We start from the raw sequence: 25,672 nt of genomic DNA on the forward strand, positions 1-25,672 counted from the left end.
ACAAATGAAAGGCTCAGATTCACTAGTGATTACTTAGCATCTGTTGTCTCATTAAAGTAATTTTAATTTCCATAATGTGCTGAAGAATAAGTTAGTTTTAGACCATCCAAAACAAATTTATAGAACTGCCATACCATCCACACAGTCACTGAATTACAAGTATATAAAAATCAAAGTAAAAACACATGCATATAATGCCAGTGAGGTGCACAAATCAGAACAAACTCTTCACTTATGGTTTTAAATTAACGTTATTTTTATCTGTCAAAACAGCGCAGTGAGGTGAAAATCACGTGTTCCCCGGAATGAGGGGGAGGGGCGCTCACATGATTAGGGAGCGGAAGTACTGCGTCATTCCAATATGGCGTCCTGCTGAGCTTGTACATCATCAACAAAACACAGTCGGTCCGTTGCACAGTTCTCCTCAAGACCCTCCACTGCGATTCAAAAATGTCCACACAGGAGGTAAGGTAAAGATAGCGCTCTGAAACGTCTCGACAACTCAGAGGGAGCCCAACAGCGTCTGGAAGAGGAACTTTGAGGACGCCTCTGACTTCGCTTTGAATTTTCCAGGTAAACAACAGGAACATTATACATACGAGGACTGATTATGGAGCAGTAAACAAAGTTCATATCGCTCTTTTCCATCGGTTTCGTGATTTGCATGTCTCCGTAAACAATCTTAAATGAAAGGCTGTTCTATAGTTGTGAATGAATGTTATGCTCTTCCAAGTGTTGAGGAAACGGATAACGTTATACCACCGTGAGAGCTTTCCATGCCTTTTCCATAATAACCACATCTAAAAAAGAAAAATACAATGGCTTCTTTTTTTTGTTGTTGTTGTTGGCACCAGTGTCAGTGGAATATGTTGCTTAACCAGCTGTATGTCTGTACATAGACTAGTATTGGTCAACATCAAACATCACATGTTATCATCAGTCAGCAAAAACCGGTTCTCTAGTTAGATTCAACCGACAGTCTGAGTTAAACGATATAGATTACTGAAAATAGATAGGGATACTTCTGACATGTTATCCCACATAGTTGTTTAGGTTTGGCCAGTTAAATTAATTTATTGATATGCAGAAACTCTTAATGACTGTTTTAATCAAACCTAAACATTTACATTCATATATTATTTATTAAAATTGTGCATGCATGCAGAACTCTCCGAGCCCATAGTGTAATTTCGCTTTCAATGTTTTTTTTCTTCGTTACTGTACTATTCACGTGACATTGTGGTGAGATTAATTCACATCACGAGCATGTGCCTACTTCCCTCTCCATGTGTTTCTTAACTCCTGACAAACTAGATTATAAATGTAATTCATTCTTTCTGTCTCCATAGAATCTATTCTAGAAAAAAAAAAAAGGTTTCAGTGCTTTAGAACAAAGAACTCTTTGGCATTATTCTGATTTTATTTCTATATTTTAAATGGATTATCTCACACAAAAATAAACACTGGGGATCAAAAGTTTAAAAACTAGGTTTAAAATGTAATTTAAACCCAGAAATGTTTAAAATTGTATACATTTAAAAGGAAATTGTGACCAAACGAACAAGAGAAATTCAGATTCTGCATTACTTTGTGGTCAAGCATTCGTTATGTCTGCAGTTTTTCACTCTAAACAAAGTAACGATAATATCATTTATGGAAAAGCTTTTTCATTTTAAAAATGCAAATTAGATGCACTTTGGCTTGGTTTTAAAAGACTTTTGAACCCCACTGTACATCCTCATGTGAGAATGTGATTAGCATGTGATCAATAGTCTGTGTGTAATCAGTAATAGACTGTTCTTTTTTTTTTTTTTTCTTTTGCTCTTGAGCATTTAATACCCGAAACTGTGAATCAGTCTTTGGTTTTGCTTCCCATAAGGATCTTTGATTGTGGTAGACCAAACCATCCATGTTCTAGAGAAGTTTTGTATCTGTGTGCATGCAATATTTCATTCTCTAGGTGCAAAAAAGGTGCTGGTAATGCCAAGGTCATGGCTTTGATTTCCAGGGAATGTGTGAATTGATAAAATGTAAAACTCATTTCTAAGACCTTCTGTTGATTTGAACTCTACACTGGCATTTTTTGCTCTTCATTAACTTCAATGTTTTTCTGCTGCAGTGATGTCAGGGACGGATGTTTCTGCAGACACCACACCCTTCTTCTCAGATTATAATGAGGGGGAGGGGCTTACCGACAATGGGGTGGGATCACCTCAGCCCGAGGAGGAGGAGTCTCCCAGCGGAGTGTCTGATAAGAGGGCTAAACTGACTGTGGCTGTACTCTGCTACATCAACCTGCTGAACTATATGGACCGATTCACTGTGGCAGGTAACCAGCGCTGTTAGATTTCAGTGCATCAGTGGCGCTATACAGTGCTGGATCCCTTTTGATTCAGATCAAATGCACAAGCAAGACACAGCAGTAACACCTATACACACACAGCATGATAATGTGATTTATGTTCACGATATCAGATTATGCTATCCTGAATTGTTTTTTTTTTTGTTTTGTTTTTTTAATCAGAGGGCTTTTAAATCCATCTTGAGTTTTAAAAATACCAGCTGATTTAGTTTTTCATGTTATGTAGATGAAATACTTCCAAGGCACTCTCAAACAGGTGTTCTTAAACTAGTGTTAATTACTAAATCATCCAAGACAACTGGTTTATATGTAGGTGTGCCTAATACTAGTATCTTAGTCCAAAAAAAAACTTTTATACATATAACAATGCAAATATCAAATTATACATCATCAATAGTACAAATTAAAAAATATTATTAGCCACACCTACATATTAACCAGCTGTCTTGGATGATTCAGTAATTAACACTAGTTTAAGAACATTTTTATATTTTCATTTGAAGTTTTAGTAATTTTATGTACCTTTTGTCATTTTTATTAGTTTTTGTGTTCTGTTGTAATATTTCTATTTAGATTACATTTTCAGTTTTGGTTTTAGTAAATTTTATTTAAACTTTACACTTATTTCAGTTAATTGCCATGGCAACATTTCTAATTTTTATTTTTAAGATTAAGTTCATATAACATTTGTATTTTATTTAGCTTGATTATTCAATAGTTTTATTTAACAATAACAGCATCTGTCTGATGAGGTTTATACACATACTTTTGCTATTAGTAATGGAGACTTTATGGAAAGCAAAGAGATTTGTTCTCAGTGACTGTTCGATTTATAAATATCTGTAGAAAGACTTTATTGTTTTATTCTGCAAAACATAATGCGCAATGGTATTTTAATTCTTCAGTAAAGCTGTGATAACAGTAAACGTCCTGTCTTGCAGGTGTACTTCCAGACATTGAGTATTACTTCAGCATTAGTGATGGAACATCAGGGCTACTTCAGACAGGTGAGCGGATTCATACCATCTGAAATCCATTTTATTATCATTATTACTCATTATTATTTTTCATTCACTTTGATTCTTTATTCCTTTTTAGTCTTCATTTGCAGTTACATGTTCTTGGCTCCTCTGTTTGGATACCTGGGCGACCGCTATAACAGGAAGCTGATCATGTGTGTGGGAATTTTTTTCTGGTCCCTAGTGACATTAGCCAGTTCCTTCGTTGGAAAAGATGTAAGTCCTAAATTAAACCTTTCAGACGAATGCATACAGGTTAATCCTACCCTTTATATTTGAATACAATTTTACACAGATACATTCTTTATATTTCAAGGCAACACCTTTCAGCCTTTTTTACTGAAGTGTGTATTTTAAAGTGATATTGAGAGAGTAATCTAATAGGATGAATCCTCTCTCAGCATTTCTGGGCGTTGTTGTTGACGCGAGGGCTGGTGGGTGTTGGGGAGGCCAGTTACTCCACCATTGCTCCCACCATCATCGCTGACCTGTTCGTCAAGGAGACGAGGACCAACATGCTGTCCATTTTCTACTTTGCAATCCCAGTGGGCAGGTAGGACAAAACACGCACACATACACACTCAACCCAAACACCAGTGTTTCCACCCAGTAATCTGTTTATTCACACTTCAGCTCTATGCACATTCACAGCATGGTTACATTCTCACACTCTGCCACATGCAGTTACATTGTCAGTTTTTTTTCCTTCACACCAAACAAAGTTGCATTTATATGTTTCCAGGCTGCTACAGTTGAGCACCTCCGAGAAAGAACTAGTCACTGGATATTTAAATTATGAGAATAACTAAAGACATTGACAATGACTATTTGGCCAGACATTTCCAAAATCTACAGACAGCCTTGTTTATGGATAAATCCTTTTTTTTTTTTAAAAGTAATTGTTCATTCAAATTCAGCAATTATTTGCAGTATTCTATTTGCTTTTGATAAATTATAGTTACACTACTGTTCAAATGTTTGGGGTTGGTAATATTATTGAATGTGTTTTTTGTTTTTTTTAAAGAAATCTCTTATGCTCACCAAGGCTGCATTTATGTGATCGAAAATGGTTAAACCGTAATATTGTGAAATACTACTACAATTAAAAACTATTTTTGATTTCAATTTATTCCTGTAATTTTGAAGCAAAATTTTCAGTAGTTGTTTGTGCAACAAATCAGTTTGGCTGCTTAACATGTTTGTAGAAACCATAACATTTTTTCTTTTGAATTCTTTATGAATAAAAAGTGCAAAAGAACAGCATTTAAAAAAAATTATAAATCTTTGTAACATTATAAATGTCCTTACTGTCATTTTTAGTCAATTTAATGCATCCTTGCTTAATAAAGTTTTTATTTCTTTCGTTAATCCCGAAACATTATATTAAAGATCTAACTGTATTTGGTGACTTTATATGTGGATCAGACGACTACTCTCTGTTTAAATGGACAGCAGAAGCTGCAATGTGGACCAGACCTGATCCCAATTCTCATTCAAATCTGCCGGCCTTTCTTTCCTCAGTGGTCTGGGTTATATCGTGGGCTCAAAGGTGGATGATGTGGCTGGGGATTGGCACTGGGCTCTTCGGGTACGTCTGCAGCACCAAACCTCACACTGTTTATCTGTCTCTGGGTGGATTATATAATACATGCTTATTGCTCTCACCACAAAATCACACTGGGAGATTAAATACAATGATAACAATTCTCTGTAATTTTCTCACACTTATTCTCACTTTCATTCTCTCTCTGCCTTTTTTGTTTGCTCTTTTCGTTGGTTTCTCTTTTATAGGTAACCCCTGGTCTGGGGCTGCTGGCCGTGATCCTTTTGTTCTTTGTAGTTCAAGAACCGAAGCGGGGTGCGATCGAAGCTCATCCAGAGCACACGCTGCACAGAACCACCTGGCTGGCGGACATAAAAGCACTCTGCAGGAAGTGAGTCTCTGAGAGCTCATGTTGCCTTTAAACCCTCATAAGACGGCCTTTGCAATAGATTTTATGCAGGGAATTTTTCAATATCTGATAATGCTGCTTGACTGGCTTGAGGGTTTTTCCTGTTATTAGGTAATTATTGGTGACATCACCGCAGCCTCCATATGAGATGATCAAGGAAATTATAAAATATATAATCGCTCTCAAAGTGTTTTTTTATTTTATTTTATTTTTTAGATATAAGGGTAATAACCATTGCTCTTGGTGGCTGCTGTTGTAATGGATATATATTTCTAAGAATATTTCAGCAAGTTTTTGCCCATGCATTGAAAGTCAGTAGGGTCAAAAACAAACAAAATATTTCATTTCAGTATTTTCCTCAGAAGAAAGTCATATGAAAGTATGATATATGAAATATTACAATTTTGAGTGCCATTTTTCTACATTATTATTTATGTAATCGTAAGCTTTGCTGTCACAGGAATAAATTACATTTTAAAATAAATTCAAATATATATATTTTTTTTCAATTTAAGTAATATTTCACAATATTACTGTTTTTATTGTATATTTGATCAGACATCTTTCAAAACAATTATCCTTAATTATTTCACAATTTTGACCAGTAGTGTAAATGTAATATAGCAGAAGCTGAATAAGTGATATATATGATTCTCGAGCTATTTGTTGGGTGGATATCTGCAGTGATTGAATGTTTCCTTTCTGAACTCAATGTCTCTCTCTGTCTCCCTCTTCATTTCTGTTTCAGTCCAAGTTTTGTTCTGTCCACGTTTGGCTTCACGACTGTGGCCTTTGTGACAGGATCACTGGCCCTGTGGGCCCCTGCCTTTTTATTCAGAGCGGGCGTCTTCACTGGAGAGAAGCAGCCGTGTTTAAAAGCCCCCTGTGACAACTCTGACAGGTGTCAGCCCCTCATACACACCACCTCACTCTAGTCTCTAGATACACAATGTGACTTTGGCACACACACTTTTGTGTTTTGACATCTTTGTTTTGTAGTCTTTAAACATTATGGTACTATTATGATTTTACGACAGTGCGTTTGCACATGCTGTGTTGTAAATATTCCTAAATTAAAACGTGCACTAATAATGCTCTTCTAATCTCCTCCGCCCTGCAGTCTGATTTTTGGCATCGTCACAGTTGTGACGGGCATCCTGGGCGTAGCGAGTGGTGTGCAAGTGAGCAAGAGGCTGAGGATCAAAACCTCTCGAGCTGATCCACTAGTCTGTGCTGCAGGACTCCTCCTCGCTGCTCCCTTTCTCTATCTGTCCATCATGTTTGCTCAGGCTAGCACTGTGGCCACATATGTAAGTCACTCATTTGGCTTCTCCTTTGACCCTGTTTTATCCAAAAGATGTTTTTTTCCAGGAAGTGTTTTCAGTGTTATTGTGTATTCAACAGTGTTGAATGTAGGGCAGTTTTATGCTGACCATAATTTTGTGTTCCCATCAGGTCTTTATCTTTCTGGGTGAGACATTCCTGTCTATGAATTGGGCCATTGTTGCTGATATCCTTTTGGTGAGTTTCCCTTCTTCCATTTTATCCACTACCAAGTCAACAGAATAATGAAAAGATGAATTTATTTTATTATTCTCACCCTCATGTTTTTGCCAACTTGTATGCTGTTGTTTTTTCCGTAAAACACAAAAGTAGGCTTGTTTGAAGAATTGTTAGATATTGCCATTCGACAACATGGTGTTCAGAGTCCACAGATTGTCAAACTTTAAAAAGGACAAGAAAGCAAAGTCTTTTAAAGCAGTGGTTCTCAATTAAAGGGCTTCCAATGGGGGCCACAGAATGACTTTATTCATTGTTTAAAAAATTATTAAAACAATTAAGAAGCTAAAATATAGCATTGCTATAATTACAACAGAAATACCAGAGGAAATATTTTGGCTAATATTGTCTTTGAATATTGTGAAACACTGTTCTAAAGCTTTAGAATTTTTTTTCTTTTGTGTCCCAGTGAAATAACAACAGCATATGTGTTTGGAACAGCATGAGGTCTCTTTCTTAATGTTCTCATTACTTTCTCTCTCTCTTCTCTCAGTATGTCGTGATCCCCACACGGCGCTCCACAGCGGAAGCCTTTCAGATTGTACTCTCGCACTTGCTGGGCGACGCTATTAGCCCTTACCTCATAGGAGTGGTACATCAATCTCACAATTGCACAGAAAAAGTCTTTCTAAATTCTTTTTAAAAAACACTTTAGGTTGCATGTCTTTTTTTTTTTTTTTTTCCCCATTAAGGTGTCAGACTCGATCAAGCAATCCGACTCGTACATGTGGGAGTTTCGTTCACTTCAGATTTCACTCCTGCTGTGCTCATTTGTGGCCGTGGTGGGTGGAGCTTTCTTCCTGGCCACAGCCCTCTTCATCGAGAAAGACCGGGATCTGGCAGAGAACTACGTGCCCTCTGGTGAGTGAGATCACTGATGACAGATTAGAGGTCATTCGTATTTCCGAAGAATTTGGTCATTTCAGTACATTTTGTTTGTTATTTCAATTTATGCTTAATATGAATTGAATTTATTTTGTATATTTTTATTTAGTTTAGGTTTTAGTAATTTATGTGATATTCAAATATACAGTATCTCACAGAAGTGAGTACACCCCTCACATTTTTGTAAATATTTTATTATATCTTTTCATGTGACAACACTGAAGAAATGACACTAAATTTGCTGTCCCCTCAAAAAAACACACAGCCATTAATGTCTAAACCACTGGCCACAAAAGTGAGAACACCCCTAAGTGAAAATGTCCAAATTGGGCCCAAAGTGTCAATATTTTGTGTGGCCACCATTATTTTCCAGCACTGCCTCTTCCACTCCTCCATGACGACATCACAGAGCTGGTGGATGTTAGAGACCTTGCACTCCTCCACCTTCAGTTTGAGGATGCCCCACAGATGCTCAATAGGGTTTAGGTCTGGAGACATGCTTGGCCAGTCCATCACCTTTACCCTCAGCTTCTTTAGCAAGGCAGTGGTCGTCTTGGAGGTGTGTTTGGGGTCGTTATGTTTTCACTTAGGGGTGTACTCACTTTTGTGGCCAGCGGTTTAGACATTAATGGCTGTGTGTTGAGTTATTTTGAGGGGACAGCGAACTTCCACTGTTATATAAGCTGTACACTCTCTACTTTACATTGTAGCAAAGTGTCATTTCTTCAGTGTTGTCACATGAAAAGATATAATAAAATATTTACAAAAATGTGAAGGGTATACTCACTTCTGTGAGATACTGTAGATAAGAACAATATACATTCTGGAGACATGCTTGGCTAGACCATCACCTTTACCCTCAGCTTCTTTAGCAAGTGTTTGGGGATGTTATGTTGGAATACTGCCCTGCGGCCCAGTCTCCGAAGGGAGGGGATCGTGCTCTGCTTCAACATGTACTGTGACATACTGGCATTAATGTTTCCCTCAAAGAACCGCAGCTCCCCAGTGCCGGCAGCACTCATGCAGCCCCAGACCATGACACTCCCACCACCATGCTTGACTGTAGGCAAGACACACTTGTCTTTGTACTCTTCACCTGGTTGCCGCCACACACGCTTGACACCATCTGAACCAAATAAGTTTATCTTGGTCTCATCAGACCACAGGACATGGTTCCAGTAATCCATGTCCTTAGTCTGCTTGTCTTCAGCAAACTGTTTGTGGGCTTTCTTGTGCATCATCTTTAGATGAGGCTTCCTTCTGGGACGACAGCCATGCAGACCAATTTGATGCAGTGTGCGGCGTATGGTCTGAGCACTGACGGGCTGATCCCCCACCCCTTCAACCTCTGCAGCAATGCTGGCAGCACTCATACGTCTATTTCCCAAACACAACCTCTGGATATGACACTGAGCACGTGCACTCAACTTCTTTGGTCGACCATGGCGAGGCCTGTTCTGAGTGGAGCCTGTCCTGTTAAACTGCTGTATGGTCTTGGCCATCGTGCTGCAGCTCAGTTTCAGTTTCTTGGCAATCTTCTTATAGCCTACGCCATCTTTATGTAGAGCAACAATTATTTTTTTCAGATCCTCAGAGTTCTTTGCCATGAGGTGCCATGTTGAACTTCCAGTGACCAGTATGAGAGAGTGAGAACGATAACACCAAATTTAACACACCTGCTCCCCATTCACACCTGAGACCTTGTAACACTAACGAGTCAACGGGAGAGAAAATGGCTAATTGGGCCCAATTTGGACATTTTCACTTAGGGATGTACTCACTTTTGTGGCCAGCGGTTTAGACATTAGACATTAATGGCTGTGTGAGTTATTTTGAGGGGACAGCAAATTTACACTGGTGTACAAGCTGTACACTCACTACTTAACACTGAAGAAATGACACTTTGCTACAATGTGGTCACATGAAACAATATAATAAAATATTTACAAAAATGTGAGGGTGTGAGATACTGTGTGTGTGTATATATATATATATATATATATATATATATATATATATATATATATATATATATATATATATATATATATATATATATATATATTCTATTTAGCTTTAATTTTATTTTACATTTACATTTATGCATTTAGCAGGCGCTTTTATCCAAAGCGACTTACATTGCATTCAAGTTACAGTTTTACATTTTATCAGCTCTTGCTTTCCTGGGAATCGAACCCATGATCTTGGCGTTGCTAGCGCCATGCTCTACTATTTGAGCTACAGGAAAGCTCCTGTTTTAGATTTAGTACTTAACAGCTTATTTCATTTAGATGTTAGTGCAACATTTCTAAAACATTAAGTTTATCATGTAATATTTATATTTATTTTACTTTATTTCAATTAATTATTAAAAAATTTTTATAGTTTGTATTTCGCAGTGGATTGGTTTGAATTGCCACTAATAATCCTGGTTTTAAGAGAATTTTTAAAATAAATATTCCTGATTGAATACAGCTTCAGTGTCTACGAATGGCATTTTGTGGCTTGCTATCATAAGTGCATTACTATAAACGTATGTTTATGAATTAGTTATAAATTTTCTTTTTAGTCTCATTAAGAAAAATGCTGACTGGTTGTTATAAATCATCTTTTCTTTATATGCAATTCTCGGTCAGTTAATTTGTCAGGGTCATTACAGGAACTTTGGAAATCTAATATACTGACGTGTCTTTATTTTTCAGATGATGCACCAATTGTTGTTCCAAAGAGAGGGAGGTCCACTAAAGTATCAGTGTCAAGTGTTTTAATTTGAGATGACTCGAGGATCTCGATTCGAGGATCTCAACACGTGGAACAACACTCTGATTGGCCTAGGCAGACAGAGCCATTGCCATCAGCAGCCAATCCTGGAGCAGTAATCACTGATTGGACTATCTCCACAATAGGGAGTTATATAGTAATTTATTATGCTTATATTTTTGTTTATATCCTTAACACCGATATTGATTTGGGAACATTTTGAACTAACAAAAATATCAGGAATGTCTTACCTGGAAGTTCTGTGTGCCGTTGACCATTCTGCCTTCCACCTGGATGAGTACTGTGGGAGGAGACCGAGGCACACGGGGAACACATGAAAAAAAAATTAAAACCCATGAAGCTGTGTTTTAGAATTCATGCAAGTTATATTTTAGATGGTTTTTATTGGAGGGGGTCACAAATGAATTTTCAGATTGTTGTCTATAGGTTCTTAAGTCAATTAACTAAAACCAAGGTACTCTCAAAATGCTGTTGCATTTGTTTATCAAACCTGGATTGTGACTGAAAACTATCAGAATCAGACTGAGCTTGAGCAGCACTGAAGCCTATCTGTGATCTGTCTTTACAAACTCCAGTCTTTCCTCCTGTTTTAATGTTTTTTTTCTTCTATGCGAACATTTCAGGTTTAGTCTTTTAAGTAGTACACTAAAACACTAATGCTACCATGGCATGAATCACATATTAATTCATTTTATTATTAAAAAAAAAATAAACGGTTACATATATTTCTTGCAAGGGCCTGGTTCATGGCATGTTTTAATGTGCCATTTTAACTGTAAGAAACAAAGCAGTTTGTTGTGCATTCCCTCTGCTGCTGTTCTTTTCTAGGCAATGAATTTGAGTTAATTTGCGAATGTTTCTGTCTAATCTTTTGTAACTTTTTTTTTATTTTAATTTTTTTTTATATATATATATTAAATGAGGAGTTTAATCTGTCTTTTGATCATTTTTCATGTTAAAACATGCTTTAAATCTGTTATGGCACATCGAAATAATGGAAAGTGTTTTTATTTCTGCTTTATATCTTTCTCTCTCTCTCTTGCATGTTTGCATTCTCTCTCTCTGCAGTGGCAAGAACGATGATCATAAGGTTTTTCAGTTGCTGTGGTTTCCTGTTTGTAGGTGGGATATAGAGATGCAAGCCTGTTTGGTAAATTTGCTGTGAAAATTAGTCTCGTGAATGAATTATGAAAACTGAAGCGTTTAAACCGGAATATGCTTTGTCTTTGCAGTGGAACATTTCGGCGGATGATGTTGTGCTTGTGAGAATACAATGTACCAGTATGTCATTCCTGTAATCTGTGTTTGTGTAGGTTACAAGAACCACAAAATGCCACAAGAGTAGGAGGCAAGACTGAGAAATTATGACTCATTGTCCGCCATAACGAAGCAACGAATTAACACTTATAGTTCAAGTTAGGCAAGGTTTTTAACCTGCATATTTGTTTAACTCCTCATGAAACGGGGAAACACCTGTGTTCTATAACACTTTGAGACATATTATGAAGCAGGAATCATAGCTCAATTGTTGACATGTTTTGTTTTTTAAAAATGACCAATTATTATTTGACATTAAATCTTGCAATGGGACACCACAAAAGTATGATTTGTTCTAATGTGGTCAATGTAACTCAATGTCAAGTTGACGTACTGCTTTTCTTAATCTACAAGGTTTAAAGCAGGTTTTACAGAAAATCATGCCTTAATGATTTTATCTTTATTTGTCTAACATCTGACAAATGATACAAATTAAGGAAAAGAAATAAAATGCTATCAAATCTGCATGGTGATAGAAAACTGATCCTTCAGATAAGAGATGAAACAAGAAGGGAGGTGAAATGAGCGAGAGATCAGCCAGTTACAGAGATGAAGAGAGGAAAAAACATGCTGACTGGTGCAAGCGACAGAACAACTCTTTCTATGAGCCTATGAGGAGGCAGAGCGCAAGTGCAGCGAGGAAAGAAACCTAAAAGTAAAGTTCTTTGTGGCAAAGGCCCTGTAGGTCAGGACACACCGCGGCGGCTCATAACATCTTCAGCAGATATGAGCATATTAAGCAACTGACTACTGGTATTGCTTAAGTTTGGGTTGGGAGGTGAACTAAAGGAGGAGAAATTGAGGAACAAGGAGGGAGGACGAAGAAAAAATGGTGGCACCTTCAGCGTGAGCTGTGAGTTAGGTGTGATTTGTACAGTCTGCAGCGTGTGTGTGAACTGGTTGGCAGTTTAGTTGCAGGTTTCTGCTGAGCAGAACGTGTGGTGTCTTGATTGACTTGATTGCTGCTACTGATACTGGTAAGCCTTTTACTTTATTTTCTCTTTAATTACACTGACAACTTTTCGTGGAGAAAGTTTTCTGTGCTGATACAGAGAGATTGAATTTGAATACAGTAATATTCGTTCATATCTGATTTTTTTGGCCAATCACCCTTTTCATTTCTACATACAGTAAAACAAAAAAAAAAAGCTTTGAATCAGTGCTGAGGACCTTTGGTTTTCTTCTATGGAAGTAACATGCCATTTAGCACCAACTTGGTTGACGCGATTAACGAAAGGTTTCAAATTGACATGAAAATGAATCAGAGTTATTCATCTTCCTCAATTTTGGGCGCTGACTTCATATTAAGACAATTAATGTTTCAAAACACAGTCTTTTGCCTTTGCAAGACAGCAGACATAACTTTTTGCCAAAAAAAAGATTTATTTAGATGCTTTAGTTTCATACTAATTGACTCTAAATGTTATACGGCTGTAGTGTGACACAGATCAGAGGGTCAAGAGGTCTTCAACCGCAAATTAAACCTTATTATCACATTCACTATCCTTCGTCAAGCCAATTACATGAACATTCATGTCTTGATTTTTTTTTTTTGGTCCACACCACCTCAAAATAACTTCTTTTATTAATCTTTTTTTTTTTTTTTTTGCATACAAATGAGTCTTGTTTTGTTGAACGTATAATAATAAAAGTGCACTATAATAGTAAAGAGTCCATGATTCGATTTTCAAAATGTCTCTCATGTCGGTTGCTCAAGGCAACTTTGCTTGTATTTAGTTTAAGAAAATTTTGGTACTCCCTGCTTTTTTGGGTTCTGGGTAGTGGTTCTTTATAACTTGACAGCTCTGGAATTAAGAGAGGCCTGGACCATAATGTGTCGTTTTTCTCATCTAACTGCAAAATACAGGAAATCCGTTTCCTGGCACTGAATGCAACCACAGACAGCCGCACGCTCACATATATTGAGGTGTGTAAAAGCTTGCAAGGCAGGTGATGAGGAGTAAATTTTCGCAAATTGAGAATTTGCCTAATCAAATGCAGCAAATGTTTCTTCTGAAAAGCACTGACCACTCAGAGATTGTTGTATTCGTTAAAATGCACACAGTGATCCATGCTGAGGTAATCAGGAGTTTATTTTATCTTTGAGTGTTATACATAATAGTGTTAATTAAGCAGACAAAGCAAGTGAATAATGTATTGCCAAAACAACTATTAGGAAAAAGGAATTGAGATATATTGTGATGTTTATACTTAAGTGAAAGAAATATCTGATAAAAATCTGATAAAATACACTTAAGGTGTTTCTTCAACTTCTGTGTTTTTATGTCCCAGATTTTTTCACTTTTTGTTAATGTTTTGTTGCATAAAATTTGCTATTTATGTTTTGGTTTGTCACATTAAAACGATTTTGAAAAGTTTTTTGTAATAATACTTAAAAAATTTATATTTCCCGCTTATTAAATTATTTTGCGCATAGATTTATTTTTTACCCATGTCCAAACCCAAACTTTAAGTATTAAAATGTGAAAATATTAAAATACATTTTTACATATTTAAAACTTTAATAGTATAAATAATGTTTTTTTGTACTAAAATTAGACGTGATGATGAGTGAATAAAGAGAAATCAAAGTAAAACCACGTTATTCAAATATTTTGTGTTATTTTCAGTTGAGCTGTAAATTTGGTTGAATTTCGCAAAGTGTGAAAATATTTCATTGTGTGCATTTAGGACGCCCAAAATGCAAGCTAAGAAATTATCCTTAGCACGTGAGTCCATCATCTTATTGCAAAAATATTTAAAATGCAATTTCCACCACAAAACGCTATCAAACAATGCATCATTCGAGATGTGATATAAATGACATTAGGATGAATTTAGGATATAAACTATTTGCCATTTTTAATAGACCAATTAATCTAGTGTAGTGAGAGAGTTTATTTTCTGAAACAGAGACTGTAGGTGTATTTAATTTAAAAGGATTTTGAGTTATATTTGAAGAAGCATCTTTATACTGAATATAATTATTCTCTAAAAACAAGTCCTTAAGCATCACTTATCTGACTTCTCGGTTAAATGTATCCGGTTTTACTGATGGAAAGCAAGATGATACTGGTTAAGAGCAGGATTACTGACATTTACAAATGACAATTAGACATATTACTCATCAACACCAAGATCTGCAAGACAACCATAAAGTAGCCGGAAAGATGCAAGCTAGTTAAGAGATCTAAATGTTCATGGTGGAGATCAGAGCAGCTCTTCAGTTTTAAAAACACTGTCTTAAATGATAAGGAATAAATGATCATGAATAATGTTTTAAAGAGCTCGTGGATGGAAGATCTGTGTTTTCATCTGTTTCTTTAAAGATTGTGAGAGACCAATACTTAATGCTAACATTAAGAAACAAAAAAGAGCAGCTCTGTTGTTTCATTTGTATAGTAAAAATAGGTCAACTTAAAAATACAAATGAAATGAGTTCACTTGACACTTCATTTGTGGCTTCATCATTTATCCAAAATTATAATATGGAAACATTTCCCAGGTTTAGTCACACTAACCTAAAACCACAGACTCTCCGCTGTGGCCTAATACTGTCATAAATAGATGTTCTCACATTGTCTTCTCAGTTATGGACTCCACTGCACTGCTGTCTGTGGTAGGCGGGGCTCTCTTCCTGTCAATCATCCTTGTAGCCAGTCTTTGTACAAACTGCTTGGGGCAGAAACAACAAAGTAAGGCCTCCTAACTCTTATCTGTAATAAAATGTTTTTTGTCTCATTAAAGGATGCTTGTGGTAAATTTCAATTCAAATAAATGTAAATACTCACAACATGGTTTTGCACAACCATAACAATAACCCTGAGAAAGAGTTGTATGATGTAGGCCTACACGCACATTTCTAATCGAGCTACGGAAGGTTTTTTGTGTAGTCGAGCTGCAGTCACCATCTTTCTGTCCAAGAATACACGACGCACTGCTTGACATTGAAGATTGATGCGTCGTGCATCGCCTGTCTCTTTTACGGAGCACGCGCTAAACGCCGGTTAATTAGATTAGCGTTCTGCGCATGCTCCGTAAAAAACACAGGCGATGCACGACCATACTTACAGTATCCCCTTGTCCAAATAAATCCCCTACCCACACTTGAGGTCTTTGCAATTGACCACTTGACTACTATATGATGCATTTCCTGCATTTGGGCCAAGTGTGGATGAAGAGCACAAGTGTGTGTAGAACAACACTTTTAGAACACTATTAATGTGTCGTATCAGGTAATGAAAACCCGATGGGACACACTTACAGTGTTGTAAAAATGCAAATGTTTACACTGCTTTATTTTACTTCTAAATGTCTGTTGCACGTACAACGTGCAAGTTTTTCTTCCAAATTATATGTAATAATAGGGTAGACTGAGTACATTTGAGACATGTGTAGCCTACAGTTGAAACACCTTAAATAACGTGCGTACACAAGACCCCCGAGCCGTGATTTTTTGCTCCACACATGTGTATTAGTGTTCTCTTTGATCGTGGGAAATTTGAAATGTGTGCGTCTTTCCACTCCAAAGATATCGGCAAAAGTTTTTTTTTCAAGGTGAGATTTTCATTTCACCACGTCCCTTCCACAATGAATAGCTTATTATTCTTTTATGATTGTTAAACTTAATATCATTGCAAACGTTACTCTGTGCTCTAAAAATAGACATTTTATGACATTGTACCATGCAAGGTCTTTTCATAATCTAGAGAAACGTGCGAGCATGTCAGTGAAGTTCGGTTGAGACACAGTGTATCAACTCTACCCGGATTGGTGTCCTATTGCTTCACATGCTGTTTAGTTGTACAGTGTTATGATAATATGATAAAAGTCACATTTACACATATGCTACGCAAATTCTGTTAAAAAAATGATATTTGTGATATTTCAACTGTCTATTATTAATGGACATATTTTCTAACATGAATGTTAAAAGGAAATATACAAGGTGGTAAAGTGGGTACAGTTGAGACACCCTTTATAGGTTGCTATGTACTGTATACAGTAACAGTTCAATCATAGAAAATAAAATGCATACAGAGGCGGTGTTTGTTTGTGTACTAGTATAGTATAGTAATACCAGTAAATTCATCTTATGGGAATATTTTCAAGCTTATAATATGAAACAAGCTTATAAATCATACAGAATGATTGAAAATGTAAAAATGCAGAAAGATTCGAGTGATGCATAGGTTTAGGGGTAGGATTATAGAATGTATGTATATTGTTATTTTTACTGTTACTGTTATTTTAATGTTTACATTGCCATATATTTTTGTAGTGTTAAATATTTGTTCCTAAATAAATGTATTTTTAAACTGTAATTATTTAAAACTGTAATTTTGTAATTTATTACATTTGCTATAAATGGTTAGCCAGCTTTAGAGCATTAAGAATGGGTGTCTCAACTGTACCATGCTACTGTTTCAACTGTACACTGTATGGGTACAGTTGAGACAAAAATGCACCTCATGTTTATGGGCTAATTGTGGAAAATATGAACTACTTATGGCTATCATTAATTTATGTTATTTTAGTACACAAGCAAAAGAAATATCATGTGAAAAATCACTTCATTTCAGCTTCTAGTTTTTGTGTAGTGATGAAAAAAGCAGAAAGTGTCTCTACTGTACTCAGTCTACACTATCTAATTATATAAATATTTAACTTGCATTGGAAAGGTTTTCGTGAAAAATCTCACTATTTATTCCAAAACATGATGCATGATGGGATAGACTGCGCTCTAGAGATGGGGAAAGGTCCTGGAGCCGAACTCAGGACACCCGTAGTGCAACAACACTGTAAAGTGCATAAACGTACTTATTAATTACAAGCCAATTGTAAAGCATCATGACAGCCCATACAGCAAAAATATAATGTCAAATATATTCAATTGTAATATATATTTAATTTAAAATATATTTCAAAATATAACGTAAACAGTAGGCTAAATATAAAATATAATAGCCTATAATATATGAATGGTATATACATATAGGCTATATTTGGCCATTTTTAATATATATTTTCAGAAATATATTTGAAAATAAATGATCATTTTACAAATATTTTATTATTAATGAATTTAAGTATTTAAGTATTAATAAATATATTTTGGCCTCTATATAATTCAATCCAAGAAAATACATTTCTTCAGTGGCAGCCTACTGTGTTTAGACTCAACCCAAATGTGGATGGAATAGTGTGTGAATCTATTTTCTTGCCCCTGAAATAAGCCAAACTTTGAAATATATTTTGGTACATGAAGGTTGAAACTAAATAGCCTATTTCTTTTTTTTTGTATTTCAGTTAGCTTCATTGTCCACAGCATATATTTAGCATATTTGTAAAACATATTTTTGCCAGAAAAAAAAAAAAGGTTTTGTCTTATGGGCTGATGTAGTTTGTTTCTTGGCTATATTTTCTTTCTTTTATAGCATCCATCCCTCAGAGGTCCAGTGACTCGGAATACAACCAAATGTAAGAAATCAGCCTCTGTCTTACAGGATCTGCCAAATAAAAGATCTTGTCAGCTGCACAAATTCAATCATAATTTTCATACACACTTACATCATATAATTGGAGTTTGATTTATGTGTGTTGGCTCAACGTTGTCTTTCTTCATACAGATCAAGTTTTGGGCTTAGGTATCCCATGTCAACATGTAAATATATTTTCTTCTCTGCTAACACAACAACAAAACTCTACATAAATATATATATATATATATATATATATCTACATAAATATAAAAATATCTACATAAATATCTGCATAGCATAAATCGTGCTTGTCTCATCCCTTTTTATTCAGATGAGCACCATATGGATCATACCAGAACTGGACCTTACCAACCCAAGTGAGTTCACACACAAACACAGATGTACAGTACACACAGACTGTGTTGTGTTTCAGTGTGTTAATAATCACTCTTTCCTCAGTTCACTCACTTCACCATCTATTACTGTCACAAAGGTGCCCTCCTGTCCTCCCTCAGAAAGTGAGTAACACACAGTCATCATGGCATTTCAGACAATATACTAATCTAATATCTTAAATATAATGAGGGAAAAAAAGGTACCACGGTGTTGACAACTTATGAAATGCTGTCAGCGTCTACTGCTCCATTACTACAATTCAAACACAAAAAAATGTTTAGCTTTTGAATATATATAGGCCTGTATTTTTAAGGTAACTGATTTCAGTTTATTTCTTTTCTTGTTCTTTTATTTTCTTTTAACGTATTTAATTGTAATTTTGTATTATTATTATTCCTTATTATTTTTATATTGTGACCTGTGAAGCCCTTTGAGCTACACTTTATGTATAAAAGGTGCTATGCAAGTAAATTTGAAGGAGTATTATTATTATTAAAGCACACATTTCTAATTGTCTCTCTAGCTGGAAGTCAAGCCAGTTATGTGAATCAAAACGGTGAGGAGGGAATCAACATTCATGTCAATGGCCATGGTCAGAAATCAAATGACTCATTTTTGAATTGTAATTCTGGCTAGTTTGCACATGGTTAACTGCATATGCGTTAAATGTAAACTCTTTGTGAATGAACGTGTGTGTGTGTGTGTGTTTGTGTGTTTGTGTTTGTGTGTTTGTGTGTGTGCGTGAGAGACTGATTGGTTAATAATCCTGAATATGTGACTCTTCTATAGAGAGTGACGATGAGCCTGATGTTCAGCCTCCAAGTGAATACATGTAAGAGCGCAAATCTTTTTTGAAACTATTGGTCAGGCTAAAGCTGAATCATTATCCATATAAAACTGATGGAAAACATCTTTCTTTTCTCCAGAGTTGTTCTTCCAGATTCCCCAAACACGCTATCTCAGAGACCCAGCAGAGCTTCGTCCCAGAGCTCAGGTAGAAGATGTTTACATTTGTTTCATTATAAATACATTGGTTAATAAAGTCATAACATCCTCTGATATTGTTGATGCTAACTTTGTAGGAGAACCTTACATAAATGTAGAAAAAGATGAGAATGTGCCTGAAGTTATATCTGACCGTGAGCTGTATACGGATGAATCAGACTCAGGTACTACCAAGGTTATTTTCGTAAACGAAAACTGAAACTAAAACTATTGGTCAAAAAACATTTTCGTTAACTGAAATAAAACTTAAATTTCTAAATAAATGAAAAACTAAAACTAAACGCAACTAACAACAGTAACTGAAAAACTAACGAAAATAAAATAATACCGTAATTAGCAAAAATAAATAATCGTGTTCGTGATTTAATAAACTCTCATTCTGTGCCAGAAAAATAAATAATGTAATAAATTACATTTTAAAATATATTCAAATAGAAAGCAGTTATTTTAAATAGCAAAAATATTTCACAATATTACTGCTTTTGCTATATTTTGGATAAAATAAATGCAGGCTTGGTGAGCAGAAGAGACTTCTTTTTTTTTTTTTTTTTAAATCAAAATCTTACTGTTCAATAACTTTTGACTGGTAGTGTAGATGTATCATTGCATCTAGTTGTTTTGGATAATAAAAAAAACGTCAGGTTTGACAATATCGTGTCTTTTCGAATTTAAATCTAGATTTATTCGCATTGGCCCATGGAAACCTCTATGACATGACTTGGCCAAAAACATTGCGGTGGACGAATTTACGTTTTATTAAAAAGTGTTTGCGTATTCTGCACTAATAGCGCGCGCACAGGTTAGGTTAGATGACTGCCTCCGTTGCGAGTCCCTATCAAGCACTTTACCGATTCAACTGCTCTCCTCTCCTCCTCCTCCTCCTGGCTCTTTACGCCGCATTACTCACTGCAGAGCAAGCCTGTTCTTGATAAAGCTGCTGTGAAAACGTGGGAAAAGCCGACGAGGAAGAAGTTGGGGTGAAGCGTTCTTTATATAGGCGGAGCAAAACACGGCATGGCTCCGTCTATAGCGCATTGTGATTGGGTGGTTTACGCTGTCAATACAGGAGAAAAACCAATGGGCCACTGGCTGCTCGTAGTCCCTGCTTGATGGTCTTTGGCAAAAATAAAAATAAATAAATTATGTCGGCCCCTTCAGTGCGTCGGCCCACCGGGAAAATGCCAGGTATGCCCGATTACCAGTCCAGCCCTGGCGCTTATGCACGTGAGCTGCGTCCTAAGCGGCTATTCACAGAGAATGCGTTTTTGCATTTAAAAACAAGACAGGGGCTATGAAATGGGAAATAACTATAAATAATAATAATAATGCACACCTTACAGCGCACGAACGTTTAAAAGCGTGCTTGACGTGCGAGAACAACATGAGAGTGAGTTAACAGACACAGAATTAAAAGTTTTGGATCAGCTGACTTTAGTGAAGAGTCATTCTGTCAGCTTTGCGATTACTATGGTAACGTCCACCTCGAGTCCATGACACGAGCCCCGCATTGACTGTATAAAATGTATCCAAAATGAGAGAAAGCGATAGCCGCGCTGTGTTTTTGTGTAAAAGAGGCTTTAGAACTGGGATTGGTTGCGTTGCTCATCTGAAGCGCGTGCGCGCTGGAGCGGCTAGTCAAAGTAAAGTGCAAACATCATTTAAATCACCATATCGCATTTATTTTTGAGTAGTATGAGGTTTCAAACCATTTTAGATTGTTTCTTCTTATTGTGTACGTTCATAGAGGGAGACGGGACATACAGTAGTGTGCACGGTGGCTCGTATGTGCAAAAAAATCCAACAAATTAATGCACTGAAAACACAGATGGACAAAAATAAAGATTACAGAATTTCAGTAACGATTGCAAAGAACATGCCTGCGTCCCAATGTGCACATGTCCATGCTAAATTCTATCTGATATTAGTCATTTTTAATACTATTTAGGGCAGATAGGGTGGATAGTATGCACATTGGGACGCAGGGCATGTTTTCTCAAACCCAGCACTGGAGGGCCATTGTCCTGCAGAATTTAGCTCCAACCCTGATTAAAAACTCAACTGCCTGATACTGTCTAGTAACTCTGAAAACCTTGATTAGCTTGTTGTTTGTAAACTATTGACATATTAAACAAGATTACATCTTTAATATGAATGAATATGAACATGAATATGAATTAATAAATTGTATACATATGTTATATAGCATATTTTTGTTTTTTTGAATTGTAAAGAATTATTTTATTCTCATTATTAAGAGGTTTGCACAAGAGTTAACTGTAAACTGCAAACATTCAACTTTGCTAAAATTAAATGTCTTGGTATGTTCTACACTGGAAGTGTTCCATTAACTCTGTTAAACTATAATTACTAAAACTGAAACTAAAATATATAAAAACTAAACAGAAATGTGTTCACAAAATAAAAACTAAACTAAAACTAACAAAACCATTAATGAAACTAACTAAAACTAAACTGAAATTATAGGAAATTTGAAAACGATATTAAAATAAAAACTAATAAAAAAATTCAAAACTATAATATCCTTGGGTACTACATGCTGAACATAAATAATAACCACAAAGCAACGCTGCAATGCATATCCTAACTTTGTTCTGTGTATGCTGTGGGATTTTTTTTTACAGACATTCCTGATTATGAAAATTGCAAAAATTCTATTGAACAATTGTGTAATTATTGTGGTAAGTGCTTTTTCCCTTTCTTTCTTTCTTTCTAGATTAATAGCATATATTTATTTTATAAATTATTTTCTGCTATGAACTTTTTTCCTTGCTTTGCCTTTCACTCCTCACCTACAAACATGGAAATGATATATATTAAGCACACACACGCACATGCGTTTTTTTTTTATTAGATATTAGATATTTTAATTTAGCAAGCATGCTTTAAATTGATCAAAAGTGACGATAAAGACATTTATACACTGTAAAAAGTGATGTTGACTTAACTTTAAAAAAAATTAGGAAACCTGTTGCATTAATTTTTAAGTAAATGATAATTAAAAAAATAAGTTAATTGAATTGTCAAGTTCACTTAACTTTTTAAAAAAAAATTATGTACTTAATAATTTTAAGGCAACGGGTTTCCTCAATTTTTTAAAGACTTATCACTTTTTACAGTGTAATTATACAAAAGATTTCTATTTCAGATAAATGCTGTTCTTCTGAACTTTCTGTTCATCAAAGAAACCTGAAGAAATTCTACTCCGCTGTTTTCAATATAAGAATAATAAATGTTTTTTGAGCAGCAGATCAGAATATTAGAATGATTTCTGAAGGATCGTGTGACTGGAGTAATGATGCTAAAAATTCAGCTTTGAAATCACATAAATTACATTTTAAAATATATTCAAACAGAAAAGTTATTTTAAATAGTAATAATATTTAAGAATTTTACTGTTTTTGCTGTGATTTGAATCAAATAAATGCAGACTTGGTGAGCAGAAAATACTTTTTTTTAAAAAAAAAACATTAAAAATCTTACTGTTCAAAAACTGTTGACTGGTAGTGTATAAATATATACTTAATATTTAAAATATGTATCTTTTCCAAATGCAGGCTGCTCTTTGCTAAAAAAGCGGGGGCTTTACAAACACAAGAATAGCAAAATGTATTACAACTAAAATCATAAAATGTACTATAATTTATCAAACAATAATTATATAAAGTTTTATTTTTATATGATCAACATACCAAATAATTACTTGATTGTTCTTTATGTTCCTCCTCCTCAACAGGTTTGTCCCGTGGAAGTCAAAGCAGTGATGAACGGGACAGCTCTGATTATGTCAACACTAGGGATGTAACGGTATGAACATTTCTTATCACGACTATAGTGACCAAAACTATCACGGTTATCAGTATTATCACGGTATTGTTAAAATGTGCTGGAGATGTTCAAAAAGTACCGACACATAAATCACTTTACCAAGTTTTATATTTATAAATCAACAAACAGCAAATAAAATGACTTTTTGTTTGCATAATCACTAAAACAATAACATTACCAATGACAATTTGACTGATTTAATAGCATGTTCAAATAAAGCTTTGAAAAAGTTGCATAAAAAGGTAAACCTCACATTTCAGCCTTTAAACAAAGAAAAGAGTCAAGTAAAAATGATAATTGATTAATAAATGATTATATGTATTTTATCTGCTAGATAACTTATCTGATCACATCTAAATGTGTAGACTCCGCATTAGCTTATTTTATCAACCGGTCAATATTTAGTTTGGTCAAATGCTGAGTATTCTCATAATATTAGCATGTACTCCATGTGGCTAGATTATATGTATTTGCTGATTTTATCCTAAAATCTCAATCCTGTTACTCATATATCCTATACTTATATATAGTAACTGAGTAAAAGTAACAGGAGTAGTGTCATCTGATTTATTAATGTAAATATTAGGCTACATCCATATTAATCTAGACAAACCATTTTTCTCAACGTTTTGGCCTTCTATCCACACTGAGACAATGCTTTTGCCCAGAGAAAACCTACGGTTGTTTCTGCATTGTTGTTTCATATTACATTCCTCCTTCCTGTTACCCATTTCATTCCTGTTACTAAATAGTTTTTTCTTTAAAAAATAAAGTTAAACCACAATTTTTTTTTAATTAAGTTTGGTCCATAATTTATCCCATTGTTTAATAAACTGCATCATAGAAAATTGATAAGCTTGAGGTTTGAGTCGCCTTTAAAATGAAAAAATGGGTTTGTGTACTTTAGAAAAATACACCTTGTTTAGATAATCAGAGATTTTTTTAATGATAAAAATGATCTTTTTTGACCATGAAACCAACAATTTCTTTAAAATAAACACCTGCCTGAGGGGGAAATGAATGAATTTGTTGACATTTTTTTAAACATTCTTTTTAAAAGACATTAGAGCTTTGGTAACAGGACTGAGAAAAATGCATCCATCTTCCACTTAAAAATTGTGTAAAAAATTCAAAAGTTACCTGAAATGGACCAGTACATATTTTGAATAGTTAAATATGTGTATTACTAGATTTAGTCTTTAAAAAATATAGAACATAATTTTTTTAGAAAAGTTTTGGAAGCAAATGGCACCCATTCGGTGGAATGGCCCATAATTCCCTCAGCACTCTTTTAAAGCCAAAATGAAACTGCTGTGCGCACGTGAGACTGTTACTTAAAACTGTGCTTCATGCTGGACAGTATTTATTTATCGCGAGTTGTTCAAATCGCGGTAATCGAATACAGTTTTAATGATAATTAAAATATGAAATGGTAATACTAACCGTGGGGAATTTTATCATGATTTATCGTCAAACTGGTAATTGTTACATCCCTAGTCAACACAGACCCTAATTTACAATAATCAAGGTACTACATAATGCTCTAATTTTACTGTATGAGAGTATCTTGATATATTTTGGATTTTGTATTGAATGGAACAGAGAAAAATAAATAAATCTTATTCCATTTTCCTTTCCAGGATTTGCCTTTTATCTAACAAGGTCAGAGACCTACAAAGCATCCCGACTGCCAGAGGAGTTTAGAGGTTTACCTGTGCTTTGAATTTTGGAGTGCATTGCCCAGAAAGCTTTGAACCAGTGACACCTCAGAAAACTTCCTCTCTCAATCCCTATGACTGATTTGCTGACGATACCTGAGAATGTTTTTATTAATTTTTCCTTCCTTTTTTTCCTTTTTAAATTAACACTTGCTGTTTACAGTGTACTGCACCAGGCATTTACTTTCAAATATATGAAGTTTTTTGACTCTGCCATGTAATATATAGCTTTTTGTCATAAAAATGAATAAACATGTTAGCAATTGGTTTGTAAATCGTGAAATAAATTTTACAATAAAAGTTTTACAATTGATATGGTGTATGGTGCTACAATTTGAATAGAAATTGT

The 25,672-nt window shown here is 35.0% G+C and overlaps 2 protein-coding genes across 8 annotated transcripts; both read left to right on the forward strand.

The window, feature by feature from the left end:
• Positions 1-32: 32 nt before the first annotated feature.
• On the forward strand, positions 33-11,430 carry spns1 (SPNS lysolipid transporter 1, lysophospholipid). 2 transcript variants are annotated; one of them, XM_058770634.1, is made up of 13 exons: positions 33-573; positions 2,120-2,329; positions 3,304-3,369; positions 3,461-3,597; positions 3,783-3,934; positions 4,903-4,969; positions 5,173-5,315; positions 6,082-6,234; positions 6,454-6,643; positions 6,789-6,854; positions 7,387-7,485; positions 7,586-7,754; positions 8,152-8,392. In XM_058770634.1, the coding sequence occupies exons 2-13, from the start codon at positions 2,122-2,124 to the stop codon at positions 8,262-8,264; spliced, it is 1,563 nt and encodes a 520-aa protein (XP_058626617.1). In that variant the 5' UTR covers positions 33-573; positions 2,120-2,121; the 3' UTR covers positions 8,265-8,392. The 2 variants fall into 2 exon arrangements, with proteins under 2 accessions (XP_058626617.1, XP_058626618.1); XM_058770635.1 differs by lacking the exon at positions 8,152-8,392 and adding an exon at positions 10,481-11,430 and having other exon boundaries at positions 48-573.
• Positions 11,431-12,265: 835 nt separating this feature from the next.
• Positions 12,266-25,636, forward strand: lat (linker for activation of T cells). Of its 6 annotated transcripts, XM_058770640.1 has the most exons (14): positions 12,283-12,853; positions 13,744-13,803; positions 15,467-15,571; positions 18,314-18,356; positions 18,506-18,540; positions 18,690-18,735; positions 18,818-18,876; positions 19,278-19,346; positions 19,544-19,586; positions 19,681-19,748; positions 19,837-19,923; positions 22,402-22,458; positions 23,514-23,584; positions 25,246-25,636. In XM_058770640.1, exons 3-14 carry the CDS (start codon positions 15,469-15,471, stop codon positions 25,261-25,263), a joined length of 699 nt encoding a protein of 232 aa, XP_058626623.1. In that variant the 5' UTR covers positions 12,283-12,853; positions 13,744-13,803; positions 15,467-15,468; the 3' UTR covers positions 25,264-25,636. The 6 variants fall into 6 exon arrangements, with proteins under 6 accessions (XP_058626625.1, XP_058626623.1, XP_058626621.1 ...); XM_058770638.1 differs by lacking the exon at positions 13,744-13,803 and having other exon boundaries at positions 12,500-12,853; XM_058770641.1 differs by lacking the exon at positions 13,744-13,803 and having other exon boundaries at positions 12,530-12,853; positions 19,278-19,310.
• The last annotated feature ends 36 nt before the right edge of the window (positions 25,637-25,672 follow it).

This window comes from Onychostoma macrolepis, chromosome 03, assembly GCF_012432095.1.
Source record: "Onychostoma macrolepis isolate SWU-2019 chromosome 03, ASM1243209v1, whole genome shotgun sequence".
NCBI lineage: Eukaryota > Metazoa > Chordata > Actinopteri > Cypriniformes > Cyprinidae > Onychostoma > Onychostoma macrolepis.